Genomic DNA, 27,414 nt, shown 5'->3' on the forward strand with positions numbered 1-27,414 from the left:
GTAGTACTTTATTTAAAAACTCTAGGGGCATTTGGGTGGTGTAGTTGGTTAAGCATCTGACTCTTGATCTTGACTCAGGTCATGATCTCATAGTTCGTGAGTTTGAACCCCACATCGGGCTCTGTGCTGATGGTGGAGAGCCTGGTTTGGATTCTGTCTCTCCTTTTCTCTGCCCCTCCCCTGCTTGTGCACACACACACACACACACACTCTCTCTCTCTCTCTCTCTCTCTCTCTCTTTCTCTCTCTCTCAAATAAATTTAATAAAACCTGTAATCAAAGTAATTTTACTTAAAAAAGTCTTTAGAGTATACTTAGTTTTATTTTTATGGAAAGAAAAAGGCTGTCATTGTATAAATGTCTTTTGGTTAAATGGAGTAGGGATTCATTTAGGTTACAGAAAGAAATGGAGATTTAGAGCAAGACTACATATGCAAATAACAATGAAGGGCATCTCCCTCATATGGCCAGGCCTCAGCCGGCTTTACATCAGTGGCTCTGAAAGCGGCCAATGACTTGATTGGCGGTAGTAACACGTTCTTTCTGATTCTTCCTCCATTCCTCTGCCGTTCATGTCATTGACTTACTTTGTTGTTCCTTTCCCCCGTGTCCATTTCCATTTCTGTTTGTTCTACCAGCTTATTAACTCTCTTCCTGTATCAGTGGTTTAAATTCCTGGGTAAGAACCTGATAGGACATCCAATCACTTTATCCCTGTTTGGGCAGAGCTTTCATACCGGGTTTTTCAGAGGCCACCAGCCAGTGTACAGATCATATCTCTGCCTAAGGTACCATCCAGGGCTCCCATAAGTGTGCTGATTTCCCCTAGAAGTAGACTGTGAGTGTGGTGGCCAGTATGATTGGCCAGTCCAGCACAATGGTTATAGGAAGTAATAATGAGTTATCCCTTTAGATGGCCACCCCTTCTTTTTCCAGTATTTCCAAAAGTCTATAGGTGAGTAAAGAACTAAAAAGTTTGGAAAATGTAGACTGCTTATGTACTGTGCACCTAATTATAGTTTGTAATACAGATGGTCTTCCAAATAAAATATTGGCGTAGTTACGTGTCATAGCCAGGAAACAGGATGTTTTACTTAACTGGGTTTTTGGCTATCTGAGAGTTAAATTGCTTTCATGAATGTTCTATTTTGTTCTGTTTCTAGTCCTTTCTCTCCCTTTTAGAAATACAGTCCTTTTTTTTCCTCCTCCCCATTCTGTATCATCCTTGGGGCTCAACTTACTGTGAGTGGTGAACTCACATTCAGTGAAAAGTATCCTTTAATCATTAAAGTATCTGGTTGCCAATGCAACATGGTTTTGTTTTTTTTTTTTTCCTTTAAAATTGTTGTTTGGCTCTTTTTAGGGGTATTCTCCCACATTTTGTCTTTTGATTTCTGAATTGGAAGTGATGCGTCTGCCTAGTAAATTGATAGCTATTTAGCAATATGTAAATGTAATATTTAGTATATAGGATCCCTGGTTTTAAGGTGTAGTTGTAATCTTATAGAAGTAAGAGATTAGACATCTCGGTAGTTTTAAACACATCTACTGAAATCTTATATTTGTTAAATCCTAATGCATCCGTGAATAGTCTTTTGTAGACAAATCAACATCTCTTTGTGATGGTATTTGTCCTGTAGTTCCTTAAGCTTGCCGACTCTTTAACATTGAAAAAGACCCCAACATCTAACATAATTTGAATAAAACATATATAAAAGCTTTAGTTTTTTTTGTTTTTTTTTTTTTGTTTTTAAAGAGCTAGAAGTTTATTGAATAGAGGAGACGGGGTTCTTCACCTTCAGACCACACCAGGGAGCTGCCCTGGCCAAGACCTTCAGGTGTCTGAGGAGTACTAGGGTTACACCACCAAAGACCCAAAGAGAGGAAGGAGAGGGAAGGTAGGATCCCTCCGAAGGGCAAGAGAGGAAATTCCTCACCCTTCTGGGCAAGGGCAGTCTGGCTGGTTCCCTCTGGGGCTTTGGATCCTCATTGAGGAGTAACATCAGCCCAAGGTCCAGTTTTTACAGACAGTATGTCTTTCTCTGACTGACTTCTTTCGTTTAGCGTAATACACTCTAGCTCCATCCAGGTCGTTGCAAATGGCAAGATTTTATTCTCTTTTTATGGCTGAGTAATGTCCTATTGTGTATATACATATCACATCTTCTTTATCCATTCATCAGTTGAGGGACATTTGGGCTCATCCGGGTGCCTGTATCCCTTTGAATCAGTATTTTTGTATCCTTTGGGTAAATACTTAGTAGTGCAATTGCTGAGTCATAGAGTAGTTCTATTTTTAACTTTTTGAGGAACCTCCATACAATTTTCCAGAGTGGTTGCACCAGTTTGCATTCCACCAGCAGTGTAGGAGGGTTCCCCTTTCTCAGCATCTTATGACACCTGTTGTTTCTTTTATTGTTAATTTTAGCTATTCTGACAGTTGTAAGGTGGTATTGTTGTGGTTTGATTTGTATTTTCCTGATGATGAGTGATCTTTTCATGTGTATGTTAGCCATCTATATGTCTTTTATGGACAAATGTCTATTTGTGTTGTCTGTCCATTTCTTAACTGGATTATTTGTTTTTTGGGTGTTGAGTTGTAGAAGTTCTTTATGTACTTTGGATACTAACCCTTTATTGGATATGCCATTAGCAACTATCTTCTCTCATTCTGTAGGTCGCCTTTAGTTTTGTTGATTGTTTCTTTTGCTGTGCAGATGCTTTTTATTTTGATGAAGTACCAATAGTTATTTTTGCCTTTGTTTCCCTTGCCTTAGGAGACATATCTAGTAAGAAGTTGCTACAGCTAATGTCAAAGAGGTTACTGCCTGTGTCCTCCTTTAGGATTTTAATGGTTCCCTGTCTTACATTTAGGTCTTGAATCCATTTTGAATTTATTGTGTATAGTGTAAGAAAGCGGTCCAGTTTCATTCTTTTGCATGCTGCTGTGCAAATTTCCTAGCACTATTTGTTGAAGAGACTGTCTTTTTTCCATTGGATTTCTGGTTTGTTGAAGATTAATTGACCACATAGTTGGAGACCTATTTCTTCTAAAAATAAGCACTGATATGCCAAGAAGAAGGAAAATTTGGGCTACTAGGTTTTTTTAGTGAAAGGAGAACTTTAATTATAAACTTGTTGATTTTGGAAAGTAGGATTTATGATTTTATTTTTCTTCTAAGCTTATTGAGAAATTTTTGACATTTAGCTTAGGAGAGTTCAAGGGGTACAATGTGATGATTTGATACTCATGTATTACAAAAGATTACCACAATGAAATTAGTTAATATCACCATCCCCTCACATGATTACCGTTTTACTTTTGTGATAAACCACTTAAGATCTACGGTCTTAACTAATTTTGGGTATATAATACAGTATTATTAATTTTAGTCACCATGCTGTACATTAGATCCCCAGAACTTACCCTATAGCTGGTGGTTTGTACTCTTGGACCAGTATTTTGCCATTTCCCCCAGGCCCCAGCCCCTGGTAACCACCATTTTACAAATTTGGCTTTTTTAGAATTCTACATATAAGTGGGAAAATACAGCATTTGTCTTTCTCTGTGTGACTTTTTTCACTTAGCTATATGAGTATTTGGTTTTTGTGTTTAATGTAAGCTCTACACATCATGGGGCTGGAACTCACAACCCCGAGATTAGGAGTCACATGTTCTGCCATCTGAGCCATCCAAGTGCCCCTGGGCATTTGTTTTTAATGCAGATATTTAAACGTTCATTATAGTGGACTTTTTTTTCATTGTACTCCTAAGAAACTTGCTGTAAAGCTAAACTATAATATTAAAATAAAATACATCTGAATTATTGATGAGAAAAAAAACTGGTGGCAGTGTATTAGGCTGCTTTGATGTACCTGTATAACGATGTTTTCTGTATTAAAAATTTGAAAAAGTTATGAGCAGATGACCATTATATAGAAGCAACAAACTATGAAAAATGAGCATTTATGAACACTTTACCTTTGTTATCAAATAAAACTTACAACCAGGTTAATCTGACACATTTAATGTATGCATAATTGTTATTGTGCTGTGAGGTAATTAGGCATAAATGGTAAGTAGTTCATGTAAATCACTATAATTAGAATTACTTTTACACAGCCAAATCAAGCATTTCTAGAGTCAGGGAGGGAGAGAATTAAATAGAGTGTGGAGTTACTGTGAACATCTCTGTTTCCATTAATCAGGGGTATACAGGCAGCCAGGTTTTTTCATCTCTTGGGAGGCGACATCATAGCCTAAGAGACCTGGGAATAGGAGTGGAAGGCACGGTATTCCTTTCCTTTTCCTCCTGCTCTCTACAAAATAATTTTCAGCTTTTCCCTAATGAGAAATTATTTCAACTTCATCTTACATCCTATCATCTTTTATTTGGATACTTGTTCTTACCCTCCTAAGAACAATGCATAGATTGCGTAGAAAAGACCTGTCCTGCCTTGAAAGCCAGCTAATCTCAGGTCTTGATGCTTTTCTTGTTCTGGCTTCTAGTACCTGTAGGCTATGAGCAGGATACCTGGAATGCTGGGCTGTAGCCTTTCCTCATAGGGGATGTGGGAGCCCTACTTGTCTGAATCCAAGACTAGGCTATTTGCTGCTTTTCCTCAGTTCTTCCCTTCTCTCTTCCACCTAAGGGAGTGAATACTTATTCTCTCCATTCTTCTTAGAACCAGCATTTCCTATAGGTAAAATGGGTTAAGCAGCATGATTTGGTTAAATTTTCTCTGATCCCTTCATTTATTAGAAAACCATAAACAACCTTGAATACAAAATGGGCAACATCTGTAGCTATATACAGCTTTATTGAAGACCAGGAATATTTTTTTTTTTTTTTTTTACTTTTTAAAAAATATGTAACATTTTAATTTATTTTTGAGAGACAGAGAGAGACAGGGTGCAAGTGGTGGAGAGAGAGAGGGGAGACACAGAATCCAAAGCAGGCTCCAGGCTCCCAGCTGTCAGCACAGAGCCTGGTGTGGGGCTTGAACCCACGAACTGCAAGATCATGACCTGAGCCGAAGTCAGATGGTCAACCGATTGAGCCACCCAGGTGCCCCAGGAATAATTTTTGAATGAATGTTTCTTGTATCAAATTTTCTGAAAGCTGTAGCAAAATTATGTCCTAACCCAATGTTGGTATTGTCTGTAAGAAGTAAGATCAGGAGTCAGACCACATTGTTTATTGAGAACTAACATATCCCAGACTCATTTAAAATCTGAAATTTGAGAAACAGAGTGTAATAGGCCTGTTTCCATCTACAGAATAATTAACCAGTGCATTCAGTTTTATTTTCTAAGGTGAAATTATGCCATCAACATAGATGAGAATATCTTTAATAATTCCCTTGAAATGAATTTAAAGGAAGGGATATAGCCCTACTTCATAATATTGATGATTGGAATGCTTTCTGTCTTTATCAACCAAAGCTGACTACTTTGGTTATGGAAGCAAAATTACATAGGCCATAAAGAGGAATCAGTACTGTGGAATCTATGCTGAGATTATAGTCAGATCTCTAGATCACAGGTTGGCAATTATTTATTTATTTACTTATTTGGCAAATATTTTAGGCTTTGGGAACCGTATGACCTCTCTCCCAATTACTTGGCTCTGCTGTAGTCAAAGCAGCCACAGAAATACATAAATAAATGTACTTCAACAAATACTTATTTACAAAAACAGGCGTCAGGCTGAGTTTAGCCCACAGGTCATAACTTGCTGACTCCTGCTCTAAATGAGTGCTACCTGAGCAGATTTGATGGCTAGTGGGAGACCACTCATTATATTCACAATTCTACTTAAACTGTACTTAGTCTAGCTTTTCAGTCTGATTTCCCATTACCTCTCTTTATATATACCTGCCTCTAGTCAACAGAACCATTCAGTGTTCCATTAGACAGACAAATAGAACAAAATAGAAAGTTCAGAACTTGAATGAAAACTTGATGTGCTATTGACTTGGCACTGAAAATCAGTGGGGAAAAAGATGGTCTAGTCAATAAATATGGATGAGAGGCTGAGAAAATTGATTATGTGAAAAGTAAAATAAAATTAGGTATCTTTTTCTTTAAACATAAACATAAATTACATAGAATTAATGTCTTAAACTTCTTGAAGAAAATATAAAGGAATATCTTTATGAACCTGGGAATAGTAAAAATTTCCTATATAAGATAGGAAAACCTAAATTATGAAGATAAAGATGGATACATTTGACTATACTAAAATTTAAAACTTTTAGCTGAGAAAAAGTGACGTAGAAAAGGTGAAAAGGCAGAACACAGACTGGGAGAGAATACTTGCATTAAAAATAATTGATTGTGGATTGTTATCTGGATTGCATAAAGAACTATCAAAAACAGAAGAAAAAACACCTCAGTAGAAAAATGGATGAAGAGTCTGTCTTGTGGGGATAACTAGCAGATGCCACAAAACTGGATAAATAAATCAGAATGTATTTCTAAAATGGAATGTTGCGTAACATGGGGATGTTTTCTCTGAGGAAATAGGATACAAAGGGAGGCTTCAGCTGTGTCTAATATTTTATTACTTAAATTTTGGGATAAATATGTTAAAATATAAAGATTTGAAAAAGTTGGGTGGTAGGTAGCTAGCTATTCAATATTTTATCCAATTTAGCCTATTTATTATATTCTATAGTAAAAATATTTTAAGTGTAATTGTTAGATATTTCAACAGGTTTCTTAAAATCATTTTTAGGGGCACCTGGGTGGCTTGGTCGGTTGAGCATCCCACTTTGGCTCAGGTCATGATTTCACGGTTCGTGGGTTGGAGCCCTGTGTTGGGCTTTGTGTTGACAGGTGAGAGCCTGGAGTCTGCTTCAGATTCTGGGTCTCCCTCTCTCTCTACCCCTCCCCCGCTCATGCTCTGTCTCTGTCTCTCAAAAATAAATAAACATTAGAAAAAATTTTAAAAACACAATTTAAAAATCATTTTGGGGAAATTACAACTTGATGATGTAATTTTAGACTCTACTGTTTCATCATTTGCTTCTTACAAATAGACTAAAGAAGGGGAACTATTAGCACATAGCTCAGAAAGGCCTAGAAAGTACTATAGACTTTTTAGCAATGGAAATTTTTTTCTCTTTCTGAAGTTCCATAAGCTGAATTGTCTTGGCTTAAATCTTTTTCATGAGTGCCAGATGTTTCTGAGTCCTATATATGTAGTTAGGTATTCATTTTTATTTATTTATTTTTTTTAATGTTTATTTTTGAGCGAGAGAGAGCACGCGCGCGTGCACGCGCGCGCAAATGGGGGCGGGGCAGAGAGAAAGGGAGGCACAGAATCTGAAGCAGACTCCAGGCTCTGAGCTGTCAGTGCAGAGCCCGATGGGGGGCTCAAACCCATGAACCGCAAGATCATGACCTGAGCCGAAGTCAGATGCTTAACTGACTGAGCCACCCATGCACCCCTGTAGTTATGTGTTCATTTAATATCGATTTAATCTTATCTTATGTTTGGTAATGTTTTGTCTTTTTCAAGTAATGTGCCCATTTCAAGTACTGGGGAAATAATGAGACAAGTGTTTTCTTGCTTTTTTTTTTTTCTTTTCTTTTTCTTTTTAAAATTTAAATCCAAGTTAGTTAACATATAGTGTAATGTTTTCCAGAATAGAATTTAGTGATTCATCACTTACATATAATACTCAGTGCTCATCCCAACAAGTGCCCTCTTTAATGGCCATTGCCCAGTTAGCCCATCTCCTCGCTAAACACCCCACCAGCAACCCTCAGTTTGTTCTGTGTATTTAAGAGTCTCTTATGGTTTGTCTCCCTCTCTGTTTTTATATTATTTTTACTTCCCTTCCCCTATGTTCACCTTTTTGTTTCTTAAATTCTACATATAAGTGAAGTCATATGATGTCTTTCTTTGACTAATTTTGCTTAGCATAATACACTCTAGTTCCATCCGCATTGTTGCAAATGGCAAGATTTCATTCTTTTTGATTGCTGAGTAATATTCCATTGTATATATATACCACATCTTCTTTAGTCATTCAAGAACTATATTTCTAACACATAATCTGATTATACCATTCTCCCACTTAAGGGTTCTTGATGCCCTTGGGAAAAAGTACAGACACATTAGTGTGTTCTACAGGGTCCTTGAGAACCTGGTCCCTGCTTCTAGCCAGCCTCATCTGTTTTAATTCTCTGCCGTTAAAGCACCAGCTGTGACAAACTATTTGAAGCACCTTGGGCAAGACTAGGACCTTCTCTTGCCTTGGAGTCTGCCAATGCTACATCTCATCTTTTGTTTAGCACCTCTCATATTGCCCACCTGGTGACCACATATTCCTTTAGTAAATACTTTGTGTTCTGAATCTTCTGGGTCTGCAGAGCCTAGCTCACTGCCTGGCACAAAGTAGGTGCTCAGTCCTTAATCCTTGTTTGCAGAATAAATGAAAAAATGAATGACAAAGCCATCATTGAAGATTCAGAAGACAATTCTCTGATTGTCAATTCTCTGATAATTCTGAATGATAGGCTATCAGTCTATCCATGTGTCTGTGTGAGTGTTGGTGTCTCTGTGAGTTTCTATATCCATATGTGTCTCTGTGGATGTGTTTGTATTCTCATTCCCTCCTTAGCATCAGTTTTTGATAATCCAGGAGAAGCCTGGAAGGTCACTTTAATTCTTCAAATTCAGAACTTCAACCAGGGATATTCAGACCAAGGGATATTTTTCACATTTTTTTTTTTTTAATGAATTCCAGATTGGTTTGAGAATTATGCTTGTGTCTTGGATATCCCTCTGAACTAGTAGTGGACTGGAATAGATCATACCTAGTATAGCTTTGTCTAAGCCAGTTAGAATCAGAGTACCAGTTAGGAGTGAGCAGACAGTGTAGATTTGCTGAAGAAATTACCTGCCGTCATTTGTTTCCCAGTGGCACATGTAGGCACTTAAAAATGCTTGTTGCTTGAATGCATGAGGCATTAAAAAGTCATTTGCATCCTCAAACTATGTTATAATAAAAAATGGAGCCATTTCTTATCCTAGTTGTTCTAGAGGTTTAAGCTCACCCCCCACTCGCCCCCCCATACATACTTGCTATTTAGGTACATAAATAGGCTTAATTATAGGAGTAAACTGAACAAATTGGTGTACTTTAGGTTAGGAGGGTTCTTCTGCAATTCAACTGAAGGCATTTTAAAAAAGATTTTCATTTAAAGAGCCTTTATGGGTGCTAACATATAGTTCATTCTTTTAGTTTTTAAAGATCTCCTTAGAAACCTGAAGTGATCTACTTTTATCAGAAAGTGGTCTATGTTGAGAATGATATAATGCTAGTTTTTAAAAGATGTAATTATGCCCAGCATTCCAGCTGGAATCATTGTCTCTGATTCTATCATTTTTGGAGATAATAATGGAATGATGAGGGGAGTGGGGAGAAACAGGAAAAGTAGTATTCCTGCATTTTAAACAAATTGAAAACAACCCTTTTTATTTTAAAGCACCACCCTTATTATCTAATTGTCCTAATGGAAATTATGCTGGAGTAGCAGGTGGGGAGTAACCCGGAAAGGTGGAGGACATGCTATTTCAATTTATAACTTTGGTGAAAATCACCTCGGATTACTTTTTAATGCTAGAATTTTTAACATAAGGAACAAAACATAAGTTAAAATGATTAAATCAAAATATTCAGAATGAGGATAACAAATGTTTACTTTGCCTCAGTTAAAGGAATAGTTTTGGTAACAGTTTTGAAAGCAGTTGTCTAAAATGTAAATATGCAGATACTTTTGGAATAATTTTAGACTGAATTCAAAAGTAAAAGCATTTCACCAAAGGGGGAGGCGGGGAGTAAAAGCAATTTAGTTATTAGTCACCACATTTTTTCCCCAACTTTTTATTTTGAAAAAATTTGGAGCACCTGGGTGTCTCAGTTGGTTAAGCATCCAACTTGGGCTCAGATCATGATCTCACAGTTCTGTTCACGGGTTTGAGCCCCACATCGGGCTCTCTGCTGTCAGCACAGAGCCTGCTCAGATCCTCTATTCCACTTTGGATCCTCTGTACCTACTTCTCTCTGCCCCTACCCTACTGGTGCTCTCTCTCTCTCTCAAAAATAAGTAACCATTACAAAAATTTTCAACAATACTTAAAGTCTATGAATGTTAACAATTTGCCACTTTTGTTTTTTTCTCTCTAAATTATGTTTTTTTCTTTTTGTTTTTTCTTTAATTACCTGAAAGATGCAACATAATAACACTTGACCCTTAAAAACATCATTATGGGGGCCCCTGGGTGGCTCAGTCGGTTAAGCGGCCGACTTCGGCTCAGGTCATGATCTCGCGGTCCGTGAGTTCGAGCCCTGCATTGGGCTCTGTGCTGACAGCTCAGAGCCTGGAGCCCGTTTCAGATTCTGTGTCTCCCTGTCTCTGACCCTCCCCCATTCATGCTCTGTCTCTCTCTGTCTCAAAAATAAAAAAACATTAAAAAAAAAAATCATTATGTATTTCCTAACAAGGATATTCTCCTGAATAACTATATTACCAGTATCATACCCAAGAAATTTAACACTGGTATAATAGTATTATTTAAAATAGAGTTGCCTGATTTAGCAAATAAAAATACAGGATGTCTGGTTAAATGTAAATTTCAGATAAATAATACTTCTTTAGTGTATGTATGTCTCTTGTAATATTTGGGACATAATATATACTAAAAAAATATTTGATGTTAATCTGAAACTCATATTTAACCGGCCATCCTATATTTTCTCTGGTAACCCTAAATATGAAGCCCATGTTAAAATTTCTTCAGTTGTCCCCTAAATATCCTTTTAACTCTGTGTGTGTTTGGATTCACACTTTGAATTTGATTATGTCTCATAAAATTTTGGTAGAATAATGATTGGATATTTACTTCTTACAATGTAAGCCCCATGTTCAAAAGATTCTATGGGTGTAAATGGGCTTTTATATACTGTATATAAACTTCAAAACAAAAGTTTCTACTGAATTTAGCAGTTTGGAGTACATCACAGGCAGGACCCCAAACATTGGTGCTATCAGCACATTTTTCATTGGACAGTTGGCAGTTTAGCTGTATTGTTTTGAAAAATTTTAATGACACTCTTTTAACACCTGCTTTTCCTAATCCTCCCTTTTGATTTAAGTTATTACAGCAGGTCTCCTAAACTTAAGAATGCTCTGTGACTAGAGAGTTCTGTGAGATTTTTTGTTTGTTTTGTTTTTTAGATTCCACAGATAAGTGGTATCATTCAGTATATATCTTTTTCTTTTATTTTTTGAAGTTTATTTATTTTTAAGTATTTTTAATGCTTTCTTTATTTTTTGAGAGACAGTGTGTGAGCAGGGGAGGGACAGAGGAAGAGGGGGACAGAAGATCAGAAGCAGGCTATGCACTGAAAGCAGCAAGCCCAACGATGGGCTTGAACTCATGAACTGCAAGATCACAACCTGAGCCAAAGTCGGATACTCAACTGACTGAGCCACCCAGGTGCCCCTAAGTTTATTTATTTTAAGGAATCTCTAAACCCAACGTGGGGCTCAAACTCACAATCCCAGGATCATGACTTGCATGCTCCTCCAACTGGGTCAGCCAGGCACCCCAGTACATATCTTTTTCTGCTTGATTTATTTCACTTAGCTTGATGCCCTCAGCGTCCATTCATGTTGTCACAAATGGCAAGATTTCCTTCTTTTTTTATGCCTAATATCCCACTGTAAATATACACCACATTTTCTTTATCTGTTCATCGATTCATATACCCTTAGGTTGTTGTCATGTCTTGACACGTGTAAATAGTTCCACAGTGAACATGGAGGTGCAGATATCTTTCTGAGTTAGTGTTTTCATTTCCTTTGGATAAATGCCCAGAAATGGAAAGCTGGACATCTATGGGGTGTCTCCAAAAGTGTGCAGTGTGACCTCCCCAAATGGGAGTACGTTAAAATTCACTGTGCTATGAAAAAAAAAAGATTATAGCCGTTCATATTCTTACCAGTTTATGAGCCTTCCTTGTCTTCCTACATTTTTGACAACACCGTATTCCCTCAGACTTCTAGATTTTTGTCATGGCAATATTTCATTGTTATATTAAATCACACCACTTTTATCGTGAATGAGAAGTACTCTTTCAAATGTTTAAGCCATTTGTATTTGTTTTTCTTACTGATTTATAAAAACTCTGTTTACTAAGGAAATAAATTCTTGTCTCTAATAAATATTGCAAGATTTTTTCCTTGTCTTTTACTGTTAGCATTTTTTCCCCCAAGCAGAAATGGTTAATTTCATTGCTTTAAGTCTTTCTGCCTTTTCCATTATAGTTTTTGGGTTTATGTCTTGCTTTGTAAGACATTACACTTAAAGATTGTAAAAATGAATTTACAGGAAGGCTTTTATAAAGATGTTGATGAAAAGGATTACAGGAGAAGTGAAACATTTAATTTGGTGGTCATGGTTCCTGAAAAGGTGGTGGGGGTGGGGGTGAGGACTGAGATTCAGAAATTGAGAGAACATTGCATAGGAAGAGGAATCCTCTTACTTTGTCACGGGAGGGAGAGAGGAAAGGATGGGTGCAGATATGGGTGGGATTGCAATTTCATATAGGAAGTTGAAAGAGTTCCACCTCAATGCCTTCTGTTTTCTCTCTAAGGAGAAGTAGGAGACATCTGCTGAAAGTGATGGGGGAGGTGTAGTTCGGCTTGAAGAGAGCTGAGAAGGTTCCAGAGAAGCACTGCAGAAACAGAGAGTGAACTAACCAGAGAAATGGAATTGCTGGCAATATGAAGGGACTGGCGAGAAGCTGCACTCTAAAGAGATTTCAGACTGTTTCAGCAATATTCCGAAGGCTGGGTGAACATGATGGGAAGGTTGATTTTCTATTTTTAGCTATCCTTCCATCATTTATTTTTAATTTTATTTCATTATGGTTGGACTAAAGTGATTCTTTGGAATTTATTGAGGTTTCCTTTATGGCTTAGCATATTGACTATATTTGAAATTGGGCTACATGTTCCTGAATATATTCTTTATTTGTTGAACATAGGGTTTACATAGATATAAAATAGCTTGAGTGCACATTGGTGTTCAGATCTTAGAGATGTCTCAAATGGTACGGTGTTTTGTTTTTTTTTTTTTTTGGTGCATAGACTTTGATGGAAACAGACATCCCTAAAACATAAAGTTTGCAGTCTTCAGCATGAAGGAATGGACCTTGCAATTAGTGGGAACGCCCTGTGCTCTGCCCTGTACTCAGTAGATAAGGAAACAGCAGGCTGTTGAGTTGATAAGTCTTATCCAGGGTCACAAAACTAATAAGTAGCAGAACCAGCATTTTTACCCAGCCCTTTGGGGCTCATTTCCAGTATTCTTCTGCTCTTTTATGCTTAGTAGAGGCAGATGATAGGTTACCACTATCTTTCAACATCATCTTTATTTATTTTTAATTAAAAAATTTTTTTTTGTTAACATTTATTTATTTTTGAGAGACCGAGAGAGACAGAACATGAGCAAGGGGAGGGACAGAGGGAGAGGGAAACACAGACTCTGAAGCAGGCTCCAGGCTCTGAGCTGGCAGCACAGAACCTGACGTGGGGCTCGAACCCACAAAGCATGAGATCATGGCCTGAGCTGAAGTTGGATGCTTAACCAACTGAGCCACCCAGGTGCCCCTATTTTTTTATTTTTTTTTTAAATTTAATGTTTATTTTATTTTTGAGAGAGAGAGGGAGGGAGGGAGGGGAGGGGCAGAGAGAGAGGGAGAGAGAGGATCCGAAGCAGGCCCTGCACTGTCAGTGGAGAGCGCAGTGTGGGGCTCAAACTCATGAACCGTGAGATCATGACCTGAATTGAAGTCAGAGCTCAACTGACTGAGCCACCCAGGTGTGCCCCCCACAACATCATCTTTAATCTTACCATCTGCACAGTCTATAATACAGAGTCATTGGAGATTTATCAAAAGCCCAGTGGAGAAGGTGTCGTCATCCTGCTTTATGAATTTCTGAAGATACAAGTAACATAGCAAATCTTACAACTGGTCACTAATGAAACTTGTTCATCTTCAGAGTTTCAGGCCTTTGTTTAGTGTTAAGTGCATGCATTTAAAGGATAGGGTGCGTATCAGAGTCCTGGCAGGAAACCGTTCACAGCAGATGTTTCAAATAAAGACTGAATCAAGATGACTTAGTCATGACTTAATCAGGCCTAAGACAGCAAACGAGATGGAGAACGTAAGGAGGAGCCTGGAGTGGGCTGGAGCTGTGGCATGAGGGCCTGATTGATGGTCCTGAAGGGATGCAGTTCTGCCAGAGACTAGCAATGAAGCCAGGAGGAAACAGGAAGGAATGGTCTGATTTTTCTTTCCTCCCTCTCTTCCATCTCCTGCAAGTAGTATGTCACAGAGGCTAACGCCAGCTAGCAGCCGCCGGCAAGGTTAGCCTCCTGGGGTGCAGAGCTGGAGGAAGGAGATGGTTGGGGGAGGGGAGCAAATGGAGAATATCAGCACCTAAGAATGATAGCAGGGTGGAGTTTTCTGAGACCTAAGAACAAATGATAGAAATTAAAACACTATAGGGGTGCTTGGGTGGCTAGGTCGGTTAAGAGTCTGAGGTCGGGTCATGATCTGAAGGTTCGTGGGTTGGAGCCCCACTTCAGAGTCTGTGCTGAGAGCATGGACACTGCTTGGGATTCTGTCTTTCTCTTTCTGTCTCCGCAACCGCCCCCCCCCCCACCCCCGCTCCTCCCCTACTCACGCTGTGGTCTCAAAATAAACTTAAAAAAATTAAAGCATCATAAAGGAAATTTAATGGAACTGAAAAATAGGGTAAATTGTGAGAAAATGTAAATTAGGAGCATGTAAATGATGTGGGTTTCTGTCTAAGTCATTTTGAAGAAAATTGTGAACCTTACTTTCTGTGAACTCACTACTATAAATAAGGAATTTTAAAACTTCTTTAGGACCCATTTTATAGTCTTCTAAATAGTCTTACTGTTCACCATTTGATTCTGATTTTCCCCTTAAAATACAGATTTTTATCTTTTTATTTTTATTTTTTTTTTTTAAGATTTTAAGTAATCTCTACACCCTATCTCTACTTGGGGCTCAAACTTACAACTCCAAGATCAAGAGTCACACGCTCTACTGACTGAACCATCCAGGTGCCCCGAACTATAGATTTTTAGGGGTGCCTGGGTGGCTTAGTTGGTTGAACATCCGACTTTTGCTTTGGGCTGAGGTCATGATCTCCCGGTTCGTGGGTTCAAGCCCCACGTTGGGCTCTGTGCTGGCGGTAAGGAGCCTGCTTGGGATTCTCCCTCTCCCTCTCTCTCTGCCCCTCCCCTGTGCACATGCTCTCTGTCTGTCAAAATGAATACAAATTTAAAAAAACCTTAAAAAAATATATAGATTTTTAAATCCCTTGAAATAATTTCAGTAATTTTTGGATGACTGAAAGTATATTAGGAGAAAATTGAAAAAGTGAAAAGTGAAAATACTTGGAGTATATTTTGTTTAGGTAGATGGTATCTAACATGTTATAATTATAATATAATATGTATATGTAATACATATTATATAATTTAAAAATATGTATGTAATATATAGTGTAAAATAACATTTGCCAAAATGTTTTTTTCCAAAATATGTTGAGTATGAGTGGGTAAAACAGAAGATAGGACCAAATGCTGGTTTTTTTTGGCAGCATTGAGTTCTCTCTGTGTCATCTTTTCCTCCCAATCTTTAAGTTTTTGCCTCGAACTTCATTTATTTAGCATATATTGGTGATCTCATGTGGATAGTACTAGAGACCCTAGACTATTCCCGCAAAGTGTGTTATGAAGAATTATGAATTGCTATGACCCTTGGAGTTACCTAATACAGAACATTGCTTTCAAAAGATTTTTTAAAATTTATTTTGAGAGAGAGGGTAGATGGGGGAGGGGCAGGGAGAGGGGGGTGGGGAAAGAGACTCCTAAGCAAACGCCATGCTGTCAGCACAGAGCCAGATGGGGGCTCTGTCTCACAAACCATGAGATCATGACCTGAGCTGAAATCAAGAGTCTGTCGCTTAATTGACTGAGCCATCCAGGCACCCTTCAAAAGATTTCTAATACATAGACTATACTTAGAGATTATGAAGTTCTATGTAAGCTTTCCAATTTGAAGCTGTTCTAAAATTATTTAAGAGCATAATGCTTTTTTCTGGCAAGTTGAAAATAGCATAACCAGTGTACAAGAATGGCTCGTATAAGATCTTAAAACAAAACAAATTAAGAGGTTTTGGCAGGAATGGAATCTGTTTTCAGCTGAGATTTAAGAATAGATTGAGAGTTAATGTGCAGAGGAACACAGGGAATGCAGTCAGCTGGCAAAATCAAATCAAAGAACGTCCTTTTGCCTAAATGGTGGGGAAGGGGCATGCTAGAGTCAGGGGCTGGATTTATAGAGAAGGCTGAGAGGGGCAGGAAAGCAACAGAAGTTTCTGAGACATGTTGGAGTGAACTCACAGACTAAAAAACAACAGCCATTATGTACTAGATTGTATCTAGCCTTTGAGTATGTTCTCAGCCAAAATCCTGACTGCTCTGGTTTGTTCTAAGAGGCATAACCTTTGCCTCTTTCCGCTTTTACCCTTCCTGAATTCTCTCTGCTCTTGCTTACCTTGGTTTTTTGCACAGGTGTCTAGAAATTTGCAGAGTTCAAAGGTTACTTTTCTAAGTGGAACAAAATTTAGTATGGTTATTTGGGTTGACAGTAGTATCAGGCAAAGAGAAGTTGCATTTTGTCTCTTCCTTGGAGCCCTCCATCCTCCTATTTTGATCTGGACTTGATTGCCTTCTTCATCTGCTTGTGTCTCTGCTTCTGGAGCAATTCTCTATCTCACCAGGGCTTCCTTCACAGGATCCTTTGTCTTTCCTGGAGTCTAGGGGTTCCTATTTCTGTTAGGGGGATATTATTAAGACCCGCTACGTATGGGGGCACCTGGGTGGCTCAATCAGTTAAGTGTCTGACTTGGGCTCAGGTCATGATCTGATGGTTTGTGAGTTTGAGCCCTACGTCGGGTTCTGTGTTGACAGCTTGGAGCCTGGAGCCTGCTTCAGATTGTGTGTCTCCCTCTTTCTCTGCCACTTCCCCGCTCACACTCTGTCTCTCTCTCTCAAAAATAAATAAATGTTAAAAAAAATAGACCTTCTATGATTGGAATGTCAATTTTCCATTTTCATACTTGATGTATACTTAGGGTAGATTAGATTGGAAATCGTTGCCCCTCAAATCTTATTCAAGTCTTTATCTGTTGTTTGTGACTTATTACCCTACTCCTTTGTCACCCTCCCCAATGGCCACCTCAGACATTTGTAGAATGTTTCCTCTATCCCTGGTGTGTAAAATTTCAGGGTTATGACTTGGTATTGGTTTTATTTCCCTCTCTCTGCTGGGCACTTACTCTTTCCTCCCAAATCTAGAAATGAAGTCCTTCAGATCTGAGAAAAATCTTGGTATTATTCCTTAGATAACTCCTCCTCTCTTTTCCCTCTATTTTCCCTTTCTGGAATTCCTTTTTTTTTTTTTTTTTTTTTTTTTTTGGCCAGACATTGGACCTCCTGATGAATTAATCCAGTAATCTTATATTTTCCATTTATTATTGTTGCTGTTTATTGTATTTTCATTAAAAAAAAATGTTTGTTTATTTTGAGAGAGAGAGTGGTGGAGGGGGAGAGCAAAAGAGGGAGATAGAGAATCCCAAGCAGGCTCTGGAGCTGTCAGCACAGAGCCCGATCCAGGACTCGATCTCACGAACATGAAATCATATTCTGAGTCCAAATCAAGAGTCAGAGGCTTAACCAACTAAGCCACCTAGGCACCCCTAAAGACTTTGTATTTTTAAAGTAATCTTTACACCCAACATGGGGCTTGAATTTACAACCCCAAGATTAAGAGTCACATGCTCCACTGCCTGGGCCAGCCAGGTGCCCCTCTGCTACCATATTTTATTTATTTATGTATTTATGTACTTATGTATTTATGTATTTATTTTTTAGACAGGCAGTAGGGTTTATTGGTGGTCATGAATAGGGAAGGTACAGTGCCAAGTTTCTCATGAGTGCAGAGCCTGCCATTTTTCCAAGAGGCCATAATTAGGGATGTATTTGACCCCACAGCCATCTAGGATGAGCTGTTTTCCTACTACCATGAATTCAAATTCATCCACATTAAACTTAGTAAATCCCCGTTTCTTAGAAATGTACATCTTCTGTCAGCCAGAGAACTTGAACTTGGCCTTGTGTGGGGCCTCAATCACATGTTCCTTGTTTTGCAGCTTGGTTACAGTTGGAGCCTAAGTTGGAGATGGGGTGAGGTCATACATCAATGTCCACTGGAAAGGGCTGTCTCCAAGGTCCCTTAGGGCAACCCATACAATCACCAGGCTGCATATACTACCAAGGAGGCTACTGTTCGCAGCCATTGCATACTGAGCCCCCACAGGGAAAGAGCACAGCCTACTTACTTAATTGGCTGCAGATCTGCTACCGTATTTTGAATTTCATTCTTATTGTTCCTTTTTAAAAATTGCATTTTGTTCTTGCTTTACAGTTTTAAAAGCTTTTCTCGTTTTCCCCAGCATGTTAATTATACTGATTCCAGTTTTATTTTGAAGTTTCCTTTTGCTGTCTAGGTAGTCTCTGTTTCCTCTGAGTTTTTATCCTCTCTGTACTCTTGCTCTGGTCTCCAGCTTTCATCTTGGGCATTTTCTTTTCACGTTTCTATTGATTCTTGGCTGTCAATTCATTTTAGCATCTTTTCAGATACTGACAAGCCGATTGAAGGCTCCATCATAAGAGGGTGGTTGATTGGTGGTGCTCTGTTGTGAGGTGATCTAATAGGGACCAGGTATTTCTTTGGGAAAAGTCCACACATAAGTACCTTTGGGCTTTTTCTTTTCTGTAGACTATTTAGTGTCTCCAGAAAAATTCCTCTGCTCTCTTGCTAGCTGGGAATGAGCTAGGCTGTCATTGTTTGGGGAGCCCACTTGGGGAAGACGGCATAGTTATTAAATGACGTAAGGGAGGTAAACTCCAGTTGTGTGACTTCAGCCCTTGCCCTGGGCTGCTGTGGTTCTTGCCTCCTACATTAAAATGGAAGTTGGGCTTCATAGCTTTTACATCAAGTTTTTTGTACTCATTATGTATAATAGCCTGTTTTAGTCCTATATGTTATAGTTAGGAACACTGTGTATATGGTGATATTTAATTATTTCCATGTTAGAGATTTATTATTTGTTCTTAATTTACAGCTGTTTTCAAGGAGCAAACCTCCAAGGGGCCTGTATGTTTATGGAGATGTTGGTAAGTGTGCTAAAATAAGTTTTGAGTGGTCCAAACAGGAAATTTCCCAGCTTTAGCCCAGGGATATTTCCATTTCCATCCCTTAGTCTGCCACCAGGTAGGGAATAGGATGGGGCAAAGTAAAACAGGAGGAGAGGATAGGGGAGAGGTGGGAGCTATCTTAGTTTTCACTTTCACTTTTCATAGAGAAGTGACCTGAGCTGAAGTCGGATGCTTAACTGACTGAGCCACCAGGCGCTCCTAGGCACCCCTATTCTTAATGGATGAGTGGTTATGTTTCCTTGGTCTCCCACATCCACATACTGGGCACAAAGACTTACCTTTTCATGGAAACCTTATGAGCTATTGCTTACCTTCTAGATTTAACTAATCAATGAATGTCTGCTTCTTTTCTGACTTTGTTCTCGGTGAAATTGTCTATTGTTTGGCTTCTGTTTCCTTCAAACAAGTTCTTTTCTCCTGGTCCTAAACCTTTCCCTGTTTACCCACATTTATTGATGTCATAAAGGTGGCTCTTATTTTATTTGGTCTTAATGCTTATCAATCATTTTTTTTATTGGCTTACTCAAAATGCACATTTACGTATAGCAAAATCGGTTTGCTCCTCAACTGATAAACCTCAGGCTCCCCTACAGCCATAACAAATTTGTGCTATGAGGAAATGGTAGCAAAAGTTTTTATCTTAATAAGAATTTTAGGACCAGAAAAGTATTAGGAGTTGAATAAGTAGTTATGGTGCCTTAAAGATCCAACTGTTCTTTTCTGGGTCCTCCCTCTTCCCATTTGTTTATGAATGCCTGTAAATACCTGCTCTACACTTAGAGATTTAGCAAGTTTAAGAAAAAGAATCAGTGAGTTCATAAACAAGTGGATGATAAGAGATTGTCCTTTAAGATTCATCAAGTTCTTGGAGCTTACAGATTTGGAAAATGTCAAAGAAGTTCAAGCTATTCTATTTTGTTTTTGTTTTTTGTTTTTTTTTTTTACATTTTAAAGTAATCTCTACACTCACCATGGGGCTTAAACTCACAGCCTCAAGATCAAGAGTTGTACGCTCTTCTGACCAAGCCAGCCAGGCGCCCCCAAGCTATTCTTTTTCTTAGTTCATTGGCTAATTGGTATTTTTAAGAATAGCATATGCTTATTTCTTATTTAGAAAACAATTTATTCCAAAGGCTTATTTACAAAGCAATTTATTCCACAGTTTTATGTGTCTACACCTTTGGGTACTGTTCTCATTCTGTGGTCATCTCTTATTCTTTGCCTCTTTGGAGAACATTTACTTCCTATACCTTCACTTTCACGTTTAGTCATTGCTAAAATCAACATCTTTGTTTCTCCTGTTACCTTAACCACTTACCCATAAATGGAGATGGTTAGTAAAGCACAACTGTTTCTACTTCTGCAAAAGGGCTTTAAAAAAAAAAAACCCAAAACCTATAAAAGTTACTGGATTTTAGTTTGGAAAATACAGCCATATGCTAACAAATTGAAGGGAGGTATAACAAGCGTCATTCGTCCGAGTGCTTGAAGGAATTGGAGAAGATGTGATAACATGGGATGTTCACAGAGCTGGGTGTGTGGCAACCTTTGGTTAAGAACATCTTTATAGCGTAGAGAGGGGAAGAGAAAGGAATTCTAAAATAGGAAGGAAGATGAACATTTTGGTGGCTATACTCAGTTTAGTTTAGGATACTTACAAAAACAGGTACTAAAAGATAGGTCAATTCTCAGTTTGAGGGCGTTCTCTGGCTGGGAGAATAGCCTCAGAATGCTCTCCCAAGCTCTTTTTTGTTACTATTTTCCTTTTTTTAGACTTGGGAAACAGGTGTTCAGTTTCAGAGAGACTCATGACAAAGAGAGGTCTGTGTCATAGCACCCCCTTCCCTTCCTTATTTCTGCACTTGCCCTAGGCTCTGTCATGCATGCTTCTTTCTACTCGTGTGGAGATGACTGACTCAGATGGATCCTCAATCCAGGGAGCCCCAGTAGATTTGATTCAGTAATTTTCATTCATTTTCACTAATAAAATGCTTATTAGCACATCTCCTGCAGAAGCCAAAAGCTGCAATAGGAGTGTTTTTTTAAATAAAATTTTGTATAAATATGTTAAATGTTATATTTATATAAATGTTTTATTAATGTTAAATTTATTTATTTTTTGAGAGACAGAGTATGACTGGTAGAGGGGCAGAGAGAGAGGGAGTCACAGATTTGGAAGCAAGCTCCAGGCTCTGAGCTGTCAGCACAGAGCTGGATGTGGGGCTCAAACTGACGAACGTGAAATCATGACCTGAGCTGAAGTTGGATGCTTAACTGACGCCCCAGGAGTGTTTTGTGGCTTCATTCTTACCCTGCAGTTGGCTTTCTTGGGTTTCAGCTCTGGCTAGCAGACTGCTGTGGTGATGGCAGGTTGTTGATTTCCCTGGTACATTTGGAGAGAATCAAAGGAGGTTTTTGTTTATCAGTCCCTTTTCTGCTGCCTCCTGATTTAACCTCACCTGCTTCACATTGATAATTTCACCAGTCAAAAGGCAGGCTGGTTTTAGGATTAGGAGTTGGGAAGCAAAACTCTGGGCTTGGGGCAGTGATGGAGGACACCACCCCCAGCTCCTTTAGCAGGAAGATTGGCTGTGAAAAGTGCACCGTGGGGAAGGGGGGCTAGCACTTGAGTAGTCCTTTTTGGCTTCCTAACTATATAGGCTTGAAAGTTAGAACTTAAAAGGGTTTTAGGTTTTATAAGAATCTTCTCTTGAGAAAAATACAAGGTTTTATTTAGGATACTGCAGAGACCAAAGCAAAATTGTGAGGTAGATAAAATTTATTGTTGGTTTCTTCCCCACGTTTTTTCAACATCTGTCCTCATTCTTGCGTTCACTTGACAAGTGTCTGCTGTGTGCCAGGCACCGTGTTGTTTCTGCAGATGGTGGTGGTCAATAAAAGCAGACACAGTCTTTGCTCACCCGAAGCTTACAGACTCTTGTGATGGCTCTAGAAACGTTTTTTGAACATAACCTACAGTAAAAAAATATTTTTACATTCTGACCTACATGTGAGTTTGTGTGTGTGCACACATATGTACACACACACACCCTGAAAAATAGTTTCATGAAAGAAAACTTACCCTTACATGTGGTACATTTTGATATTTTCTATTCTATTCTATGAAAAAATAATTCTGGTTGTAGAGGCAGTTTTTTAAAAAATTCTTTTAAATCTTTATTTATTTTTGAGAGACAAAGAGACAGTGCAAGTAGGGGAGGAACAGAGAGAGAGGGAGACACAGAATCTGAATCAGGGTTCAGGCTCTGAGCTGTTGGCATTCTAGGGTTTGTTCCTGCTGTTTCATCTCTTTGGGCATTAGGATTTCTCATGCTGGATCTTCCATGAGACACAGCTTTCTCTACTAGTTAAACTTACCTGGTTGGACTCATATTATTCCAGGATCTTCTAGCCTTCTAGCTAAACTTCTGAACTATTTCTAAGTTGTTTTTAATCTAAACTATTCTAAACTACTTTTTAAGTTTTTGTTAAAATTTTTAAATATTTATTTTAGACACACACACACACACACACACACACACACACACAGCACAAGTGGGAGAGGGGCAGAGAGAGGGAGACACAGAATCCGAAGCAGGCTCCAGCTGTCAGCACAGAGCTCGACGTGGGGCTTGAACCCATGAACTGCAAGATCATGACCTGGGCCAAGGTGAGACACTTAACTGACTAAGCCACCAGGCACCACTACTTTTTAAGTTTTTAATGGGTTCCATTGGATTAATGGGTTACCGTTCCAGAACATTTGCATTTAAAGAGAGTCTTCTGAGAGTTAGAATTTCACTGAAACTTAGTATATGAAATAGAACTGTAGTGATTCAGCTGGCCAGTTGGTGATTTTGGGCAGACAAATCTTTTTTTTTTTTTTTTTTTAATGTTTATTTATTTTTGAGACAGAGTATGAGCAGGGGAGGGGCGGAGAGAGAGAGAGAGAGAGACACAGAATCTGAGGCAGGCTCCAGGCTCAGAGCCATCAGCACAGAGCCCGACGTGGGGCTCGAACTCGTCAACTGCACGATCATGACCTGAGCCGAAGCCGGACACTCAACCGACTGAGACACCCAGGTGCCCCCTGGGCAGAGACGTCTTTTAACATCTCTGAAATTCTACCACACACAGGCTCTTGCCCACCCATACTAAATCTAATGGTGCTTATCATAGACACATTTAAAGAATTTTACATTTTAGAAAGATCTTTGCTACCATTTCTTTCCTTTTTTTGTTAGTGTCATGAACTTAACATTTTCCTCCTATTCTCCCTAAACACTCTTTGGTGCTGAGGAAAGTCAAATATTAATAATTACTTGGGTATATTTACTAGTCTCTGTTAGAAGTAGAGAAAAAAATAGATATTGGTAGAAATTAATAAGAGAACAAATACAAAATAAGTAGAATTAAGTATATATAAGCCATACCATTTTCATATTAACATTTTAAATTTCATTAAGTATTCAGTTACTCAGATTTCTAATTATATCATAAACGTTTCTGTTTTCAGTGTGATATTGTTAAGTCTTTAGTCTGTGTGTGTGTGTGTGAGTGTGTGTGTGTCTCACATCATACCACAGAAATGCATCAGCAAAATTCAGGCTGTTCATATATATGCAACATACGTAATGCATGTATAATGTTACATACATACATATATAAACCGATTTGCCTGGTAGGATTTCCTACAACCTGGATCTTGCTGGTGCATCCCTGTGGTATAGTGTGAGAGTCTTCCAACTTTGTCTTTTTCAAGATTGTTTTGGCTATTCTATGGCTTTTGCATTTCCATATAAATTTTATTTATTTATTTATTTATTTATTTATTTATTTATTTATGAGAGAATGCAAGCATGAGTGGGGAGGGACAGATGGAGAGGTAGAGAGAGAATCTTAAGCAGGCTCCATGCTCAGGGCGGAGCTGGATGCGGGGCTCAATCTCACAAACTGAGTCACTAAGGCGCCCTGTTATTTTCTTCTTCAAAAAATAATAGTCACCCCAATGAGTGTGAAGTGGTATCTCATTGTGCATTTCTCAAATGATTAGTGATATCGAGCATCTTTTCATTGTAGGTTTCTTTTGTATTTGTCCTTTATGTGTTTGAAAGTATGCTGCTTTTCCTAGTTTGCTGAGAGATTTGATCATAAATGCGTGTTGAGTTTTTTTCAAGTGTGATGATTATATGGTTTTTATATGTTAAATTTTATTTTGGCAGGGGGTTAAGTTACTTACATGCCAGCTCAATTTATTTGAAGGTGTTTTTAATTGAAATTTTGATTAAGATAATTAATAGATTCACATATACTAGTAAGAAGTAATAATGGAGGTATCTGTGTACATGTTACTCATTTCTCCCCAAAGATAACATTTTACAAAGACTACATACACTATAAATATCACAAACAGAATGACATTGATACAATTCACTGATCTCATTCAAATTTCTTGTTTTACTTGTACTCATTTATGTATGTGTGTATTTAGTTCTATATTATTGATCACCTGGTGGTTCATGTATCCACCACCACAAGTCAAGGGACTACACATTCTGTCACCGCAAGAGTCCCTTGTATTGCTCATAATTTTATAACCATACCTAGTCACCCATTGTTTCTAAGTCCTGGAAACTACGAATCTGTTCTCCATTCCTAAGATTCTGACATTTCAAAAATGTTACATAAATGGCATAGTAGGTAACCTCATGAGATTGGCCTTTTGTTTTTTTCTTTCTGAGCGTAATTCTTTGGACATTCATTCAAGTCGTATGAGTTCAGTATCTCTGGAAATTGTTCATCTTACAGTTCCCTGGTGGCCATTCTTTGCCTCACATCGTAGAGGATCACCCTACACATGAGCAGCTAGTATTCAGCCAAAGACTCAAGAATACCCTCATGTTGATTTCTGGAGCTCTTTCATAGCTTCCTTTTCCCTGGCACTTTGCCTTGCAAATTTCACCTCTGTGGGACTCCTAATTCTGATCTCTCTTAACCCATCTCAGCCAGTTGTGGGTGTTTTGCTTGGATTCCTCCATTCTGTTCAGCAGTCTGGAGGGTGCCTCCAAGCCAAAAGCTGAAGTGATCTAGGGTTCATCTTGTTTTTTCCTTCCATCATGGATCAGAGTCTTGTATGTTATTTTCCAGTGTCTGAAAACATTAGTTTCATGTATCTCATCCCGTTTTCTAGTTGTTTACATTGGGATGGCAAGTCTGGAACCAGTTACTCTCACATAGTCTCTCAAATGTTTTCATTTTCTTGGTACACATTGCCAAGCTTTTCTTGCTCCAAGGTGATACAAATGTTCACACATTATCTGCTGGGTCTTTCATATTTGTTAGCACCTTGGATTCATCTGGAAATAATTTTGGTGTGAAATGTGATGGTAGAGATCTAGTTTTATTTTTTGCAAATGGTTGAGCATTTGTCTTTAGCAATCACTGTTTTTTTTCATATACACTCATATATACTCAGATCTGCTTAATTGGTTTAGTTGATTTTTTAAAAAATTCAGTACCACTCAAATATAATTTCTCTAATTTCATAGTATATTTGTATTATGTAGTTTCTCTTCTTCCTGTCTTTGCCCCCCCATCTCTATTACTTGCTACTTATCTTGTTTTAGAACATTTTTGACATTTTTTAAAAAGAAATTAACTGCTCAGCAGAATTTTTAAAAGTGTGGGTGTTTTGTTTTACTCAAATGTTAAGTGCTTTATTTTTTTCTAATTAATCATGGGTCTTAGATATCATGCCATATCAGAACATATAGATTTACCTCATTCATTTTACTGGGTATAATATTTTATTATATGAACATTTCACAATTCACTTAACCAGTTTCCTGTTGATAGGCATTTGTTTATTTTTTATTTATTTATTTTTTACCAAGAGATTGACTTTAGGATCATGTTGTCAAGTTATTCCTAAATTGATTTTTTTAAATGTTTATTTATTTTTGAGAGAGAGAGAGAGAGAGAGAGAGAGAGAGAGAGAGAGAGAGAGAACACGAGCAGGGGAGGAGCAGAGACAGAGGGAGACACAGAATCAATAACAGTAACAGGCTCCAGGCTCTGAGTTGTCAGCACAGAGCCCGATGCCGGGCTTGAACTCACAAACCGTGGGATCATGATCTGAGCTGAAGCCGGACGCTCATCTGACTGAGCAACCAGGCGCCCCCCTAAGTTGAGTTTGATTGGGATTTGACTGAGCTTTGAAGTAATTTAGGGGAAAAAAATCTCCTTATACTATTGATTTTGGTTCTGAGTATTTTTAAATACTTATCTTTTGATGGATACTGCCAAACTGACTTCCAGAAAGGATTTTTTTGTTTATTTTAATTTTATTTATTTATTGTGTATGTGTGTGTGTGTGTGAGAGAGAGAACATGTACAAGTGGGGAACGGGCAGAGAGAGGGAAAGAGAGAATCCCAGGCAGGCTCTGCACTGTCAGCGCAGAGCCCAACGTGGGGCTCAAGCTCATCAACTGTGAGATCATGACCTGAGCCGAAACCTAGAGTCTTAACCGACTGAGTCACCCAGGCGCCCCCAGGAGGGCTGGTTTTATACTACCACCAGAAGTGTGTCGGAGTGCTTGTTTTCCTACATCGTCACCAATATAAAAATGTTGTATAATTGGTGTTTTAATTTGCATTCCTTTTTATTTCTGGTAGAATTAAACTTTTAAAAATATGTTTAAAGCTATGTATTTATAGATCTATATTTACTATCTTAAATAATGTGTTAGGGATCTCTCTCCCTTTCCCTCCATTTCCCTTTTCCTTCATCTTTTTTGTCCTGCTTTCCTTTTTGTCTTCATTCTTGTTCACAGGTTTGTCATTGGATTCATTGTTGGTCACAATTTTTTGCAGTTATAGAAAAGATTTCTGGAATTTTCTAGGTTGCTCTTTCAGAAAGAAAAGAGATGATGGTCATTCTCAGAACCTATATTCACTGCCCCTGGATAACACTGACCTAACCTAGGTACATGCCGATTGCAGGGCCAAC

General features: G+C 38.3%; 1 protein-coding gene and 1 non-coding gene across 4 annotated transcripts in view; one reads left to right on the forward strand and one right to left on the reverse strand.

Moving 5' to 3' along the window:
* Positions 1-27,414, forward strand: part of AFG1L (AFG1 like ATPase) — a 221,512-nt gene that overhangs the window by 43,328 nt on the left and 150,770 nt on the right. For all 3 annotated transcript variants that reach the window (XR_007152444.1, XR_007152445.1, XM_047860287.1), the window contains one exon: positions 19,313-19,364. Coding sequence is in view for 1 of the 3 variants with exons in the window: in XM_047860287.1 (XP_047716243.1) it covers positions 19,313-19,364 (52 nt within the window). In the remaining 2 variants the exon portion in view is untranslated. The remainder of the gene's footprint in view (positions 1-19,312; positions 19,365-27,414) is intronic.
* LOC125166922 (small nucleolar RNA SNORA70) lies at positions 18,403-18,540 on the reverse strand. Its single transcript, XR_007152621.1, has one exon. It is a non-coding gene; the product is annotated as a small nucleolar RNA SNORA70 (small nucleolar RNA).

Source organism: Prionailurus viverrinus, chromosome B2 (genome assembly GCF_022837055.1).
Source record: "Prionailurus viverrinus isolate Anna chromosome B2, UM_Priviv_1.0, whole genome shotgun sequence".
In the NCBI taxonomy this organism is placed as follows: Eukaryota; Metazoa; Chordata; class Mammalia; order Carnivora; family Felidae; genus Prionailurus; species Prionailurus viverrinus.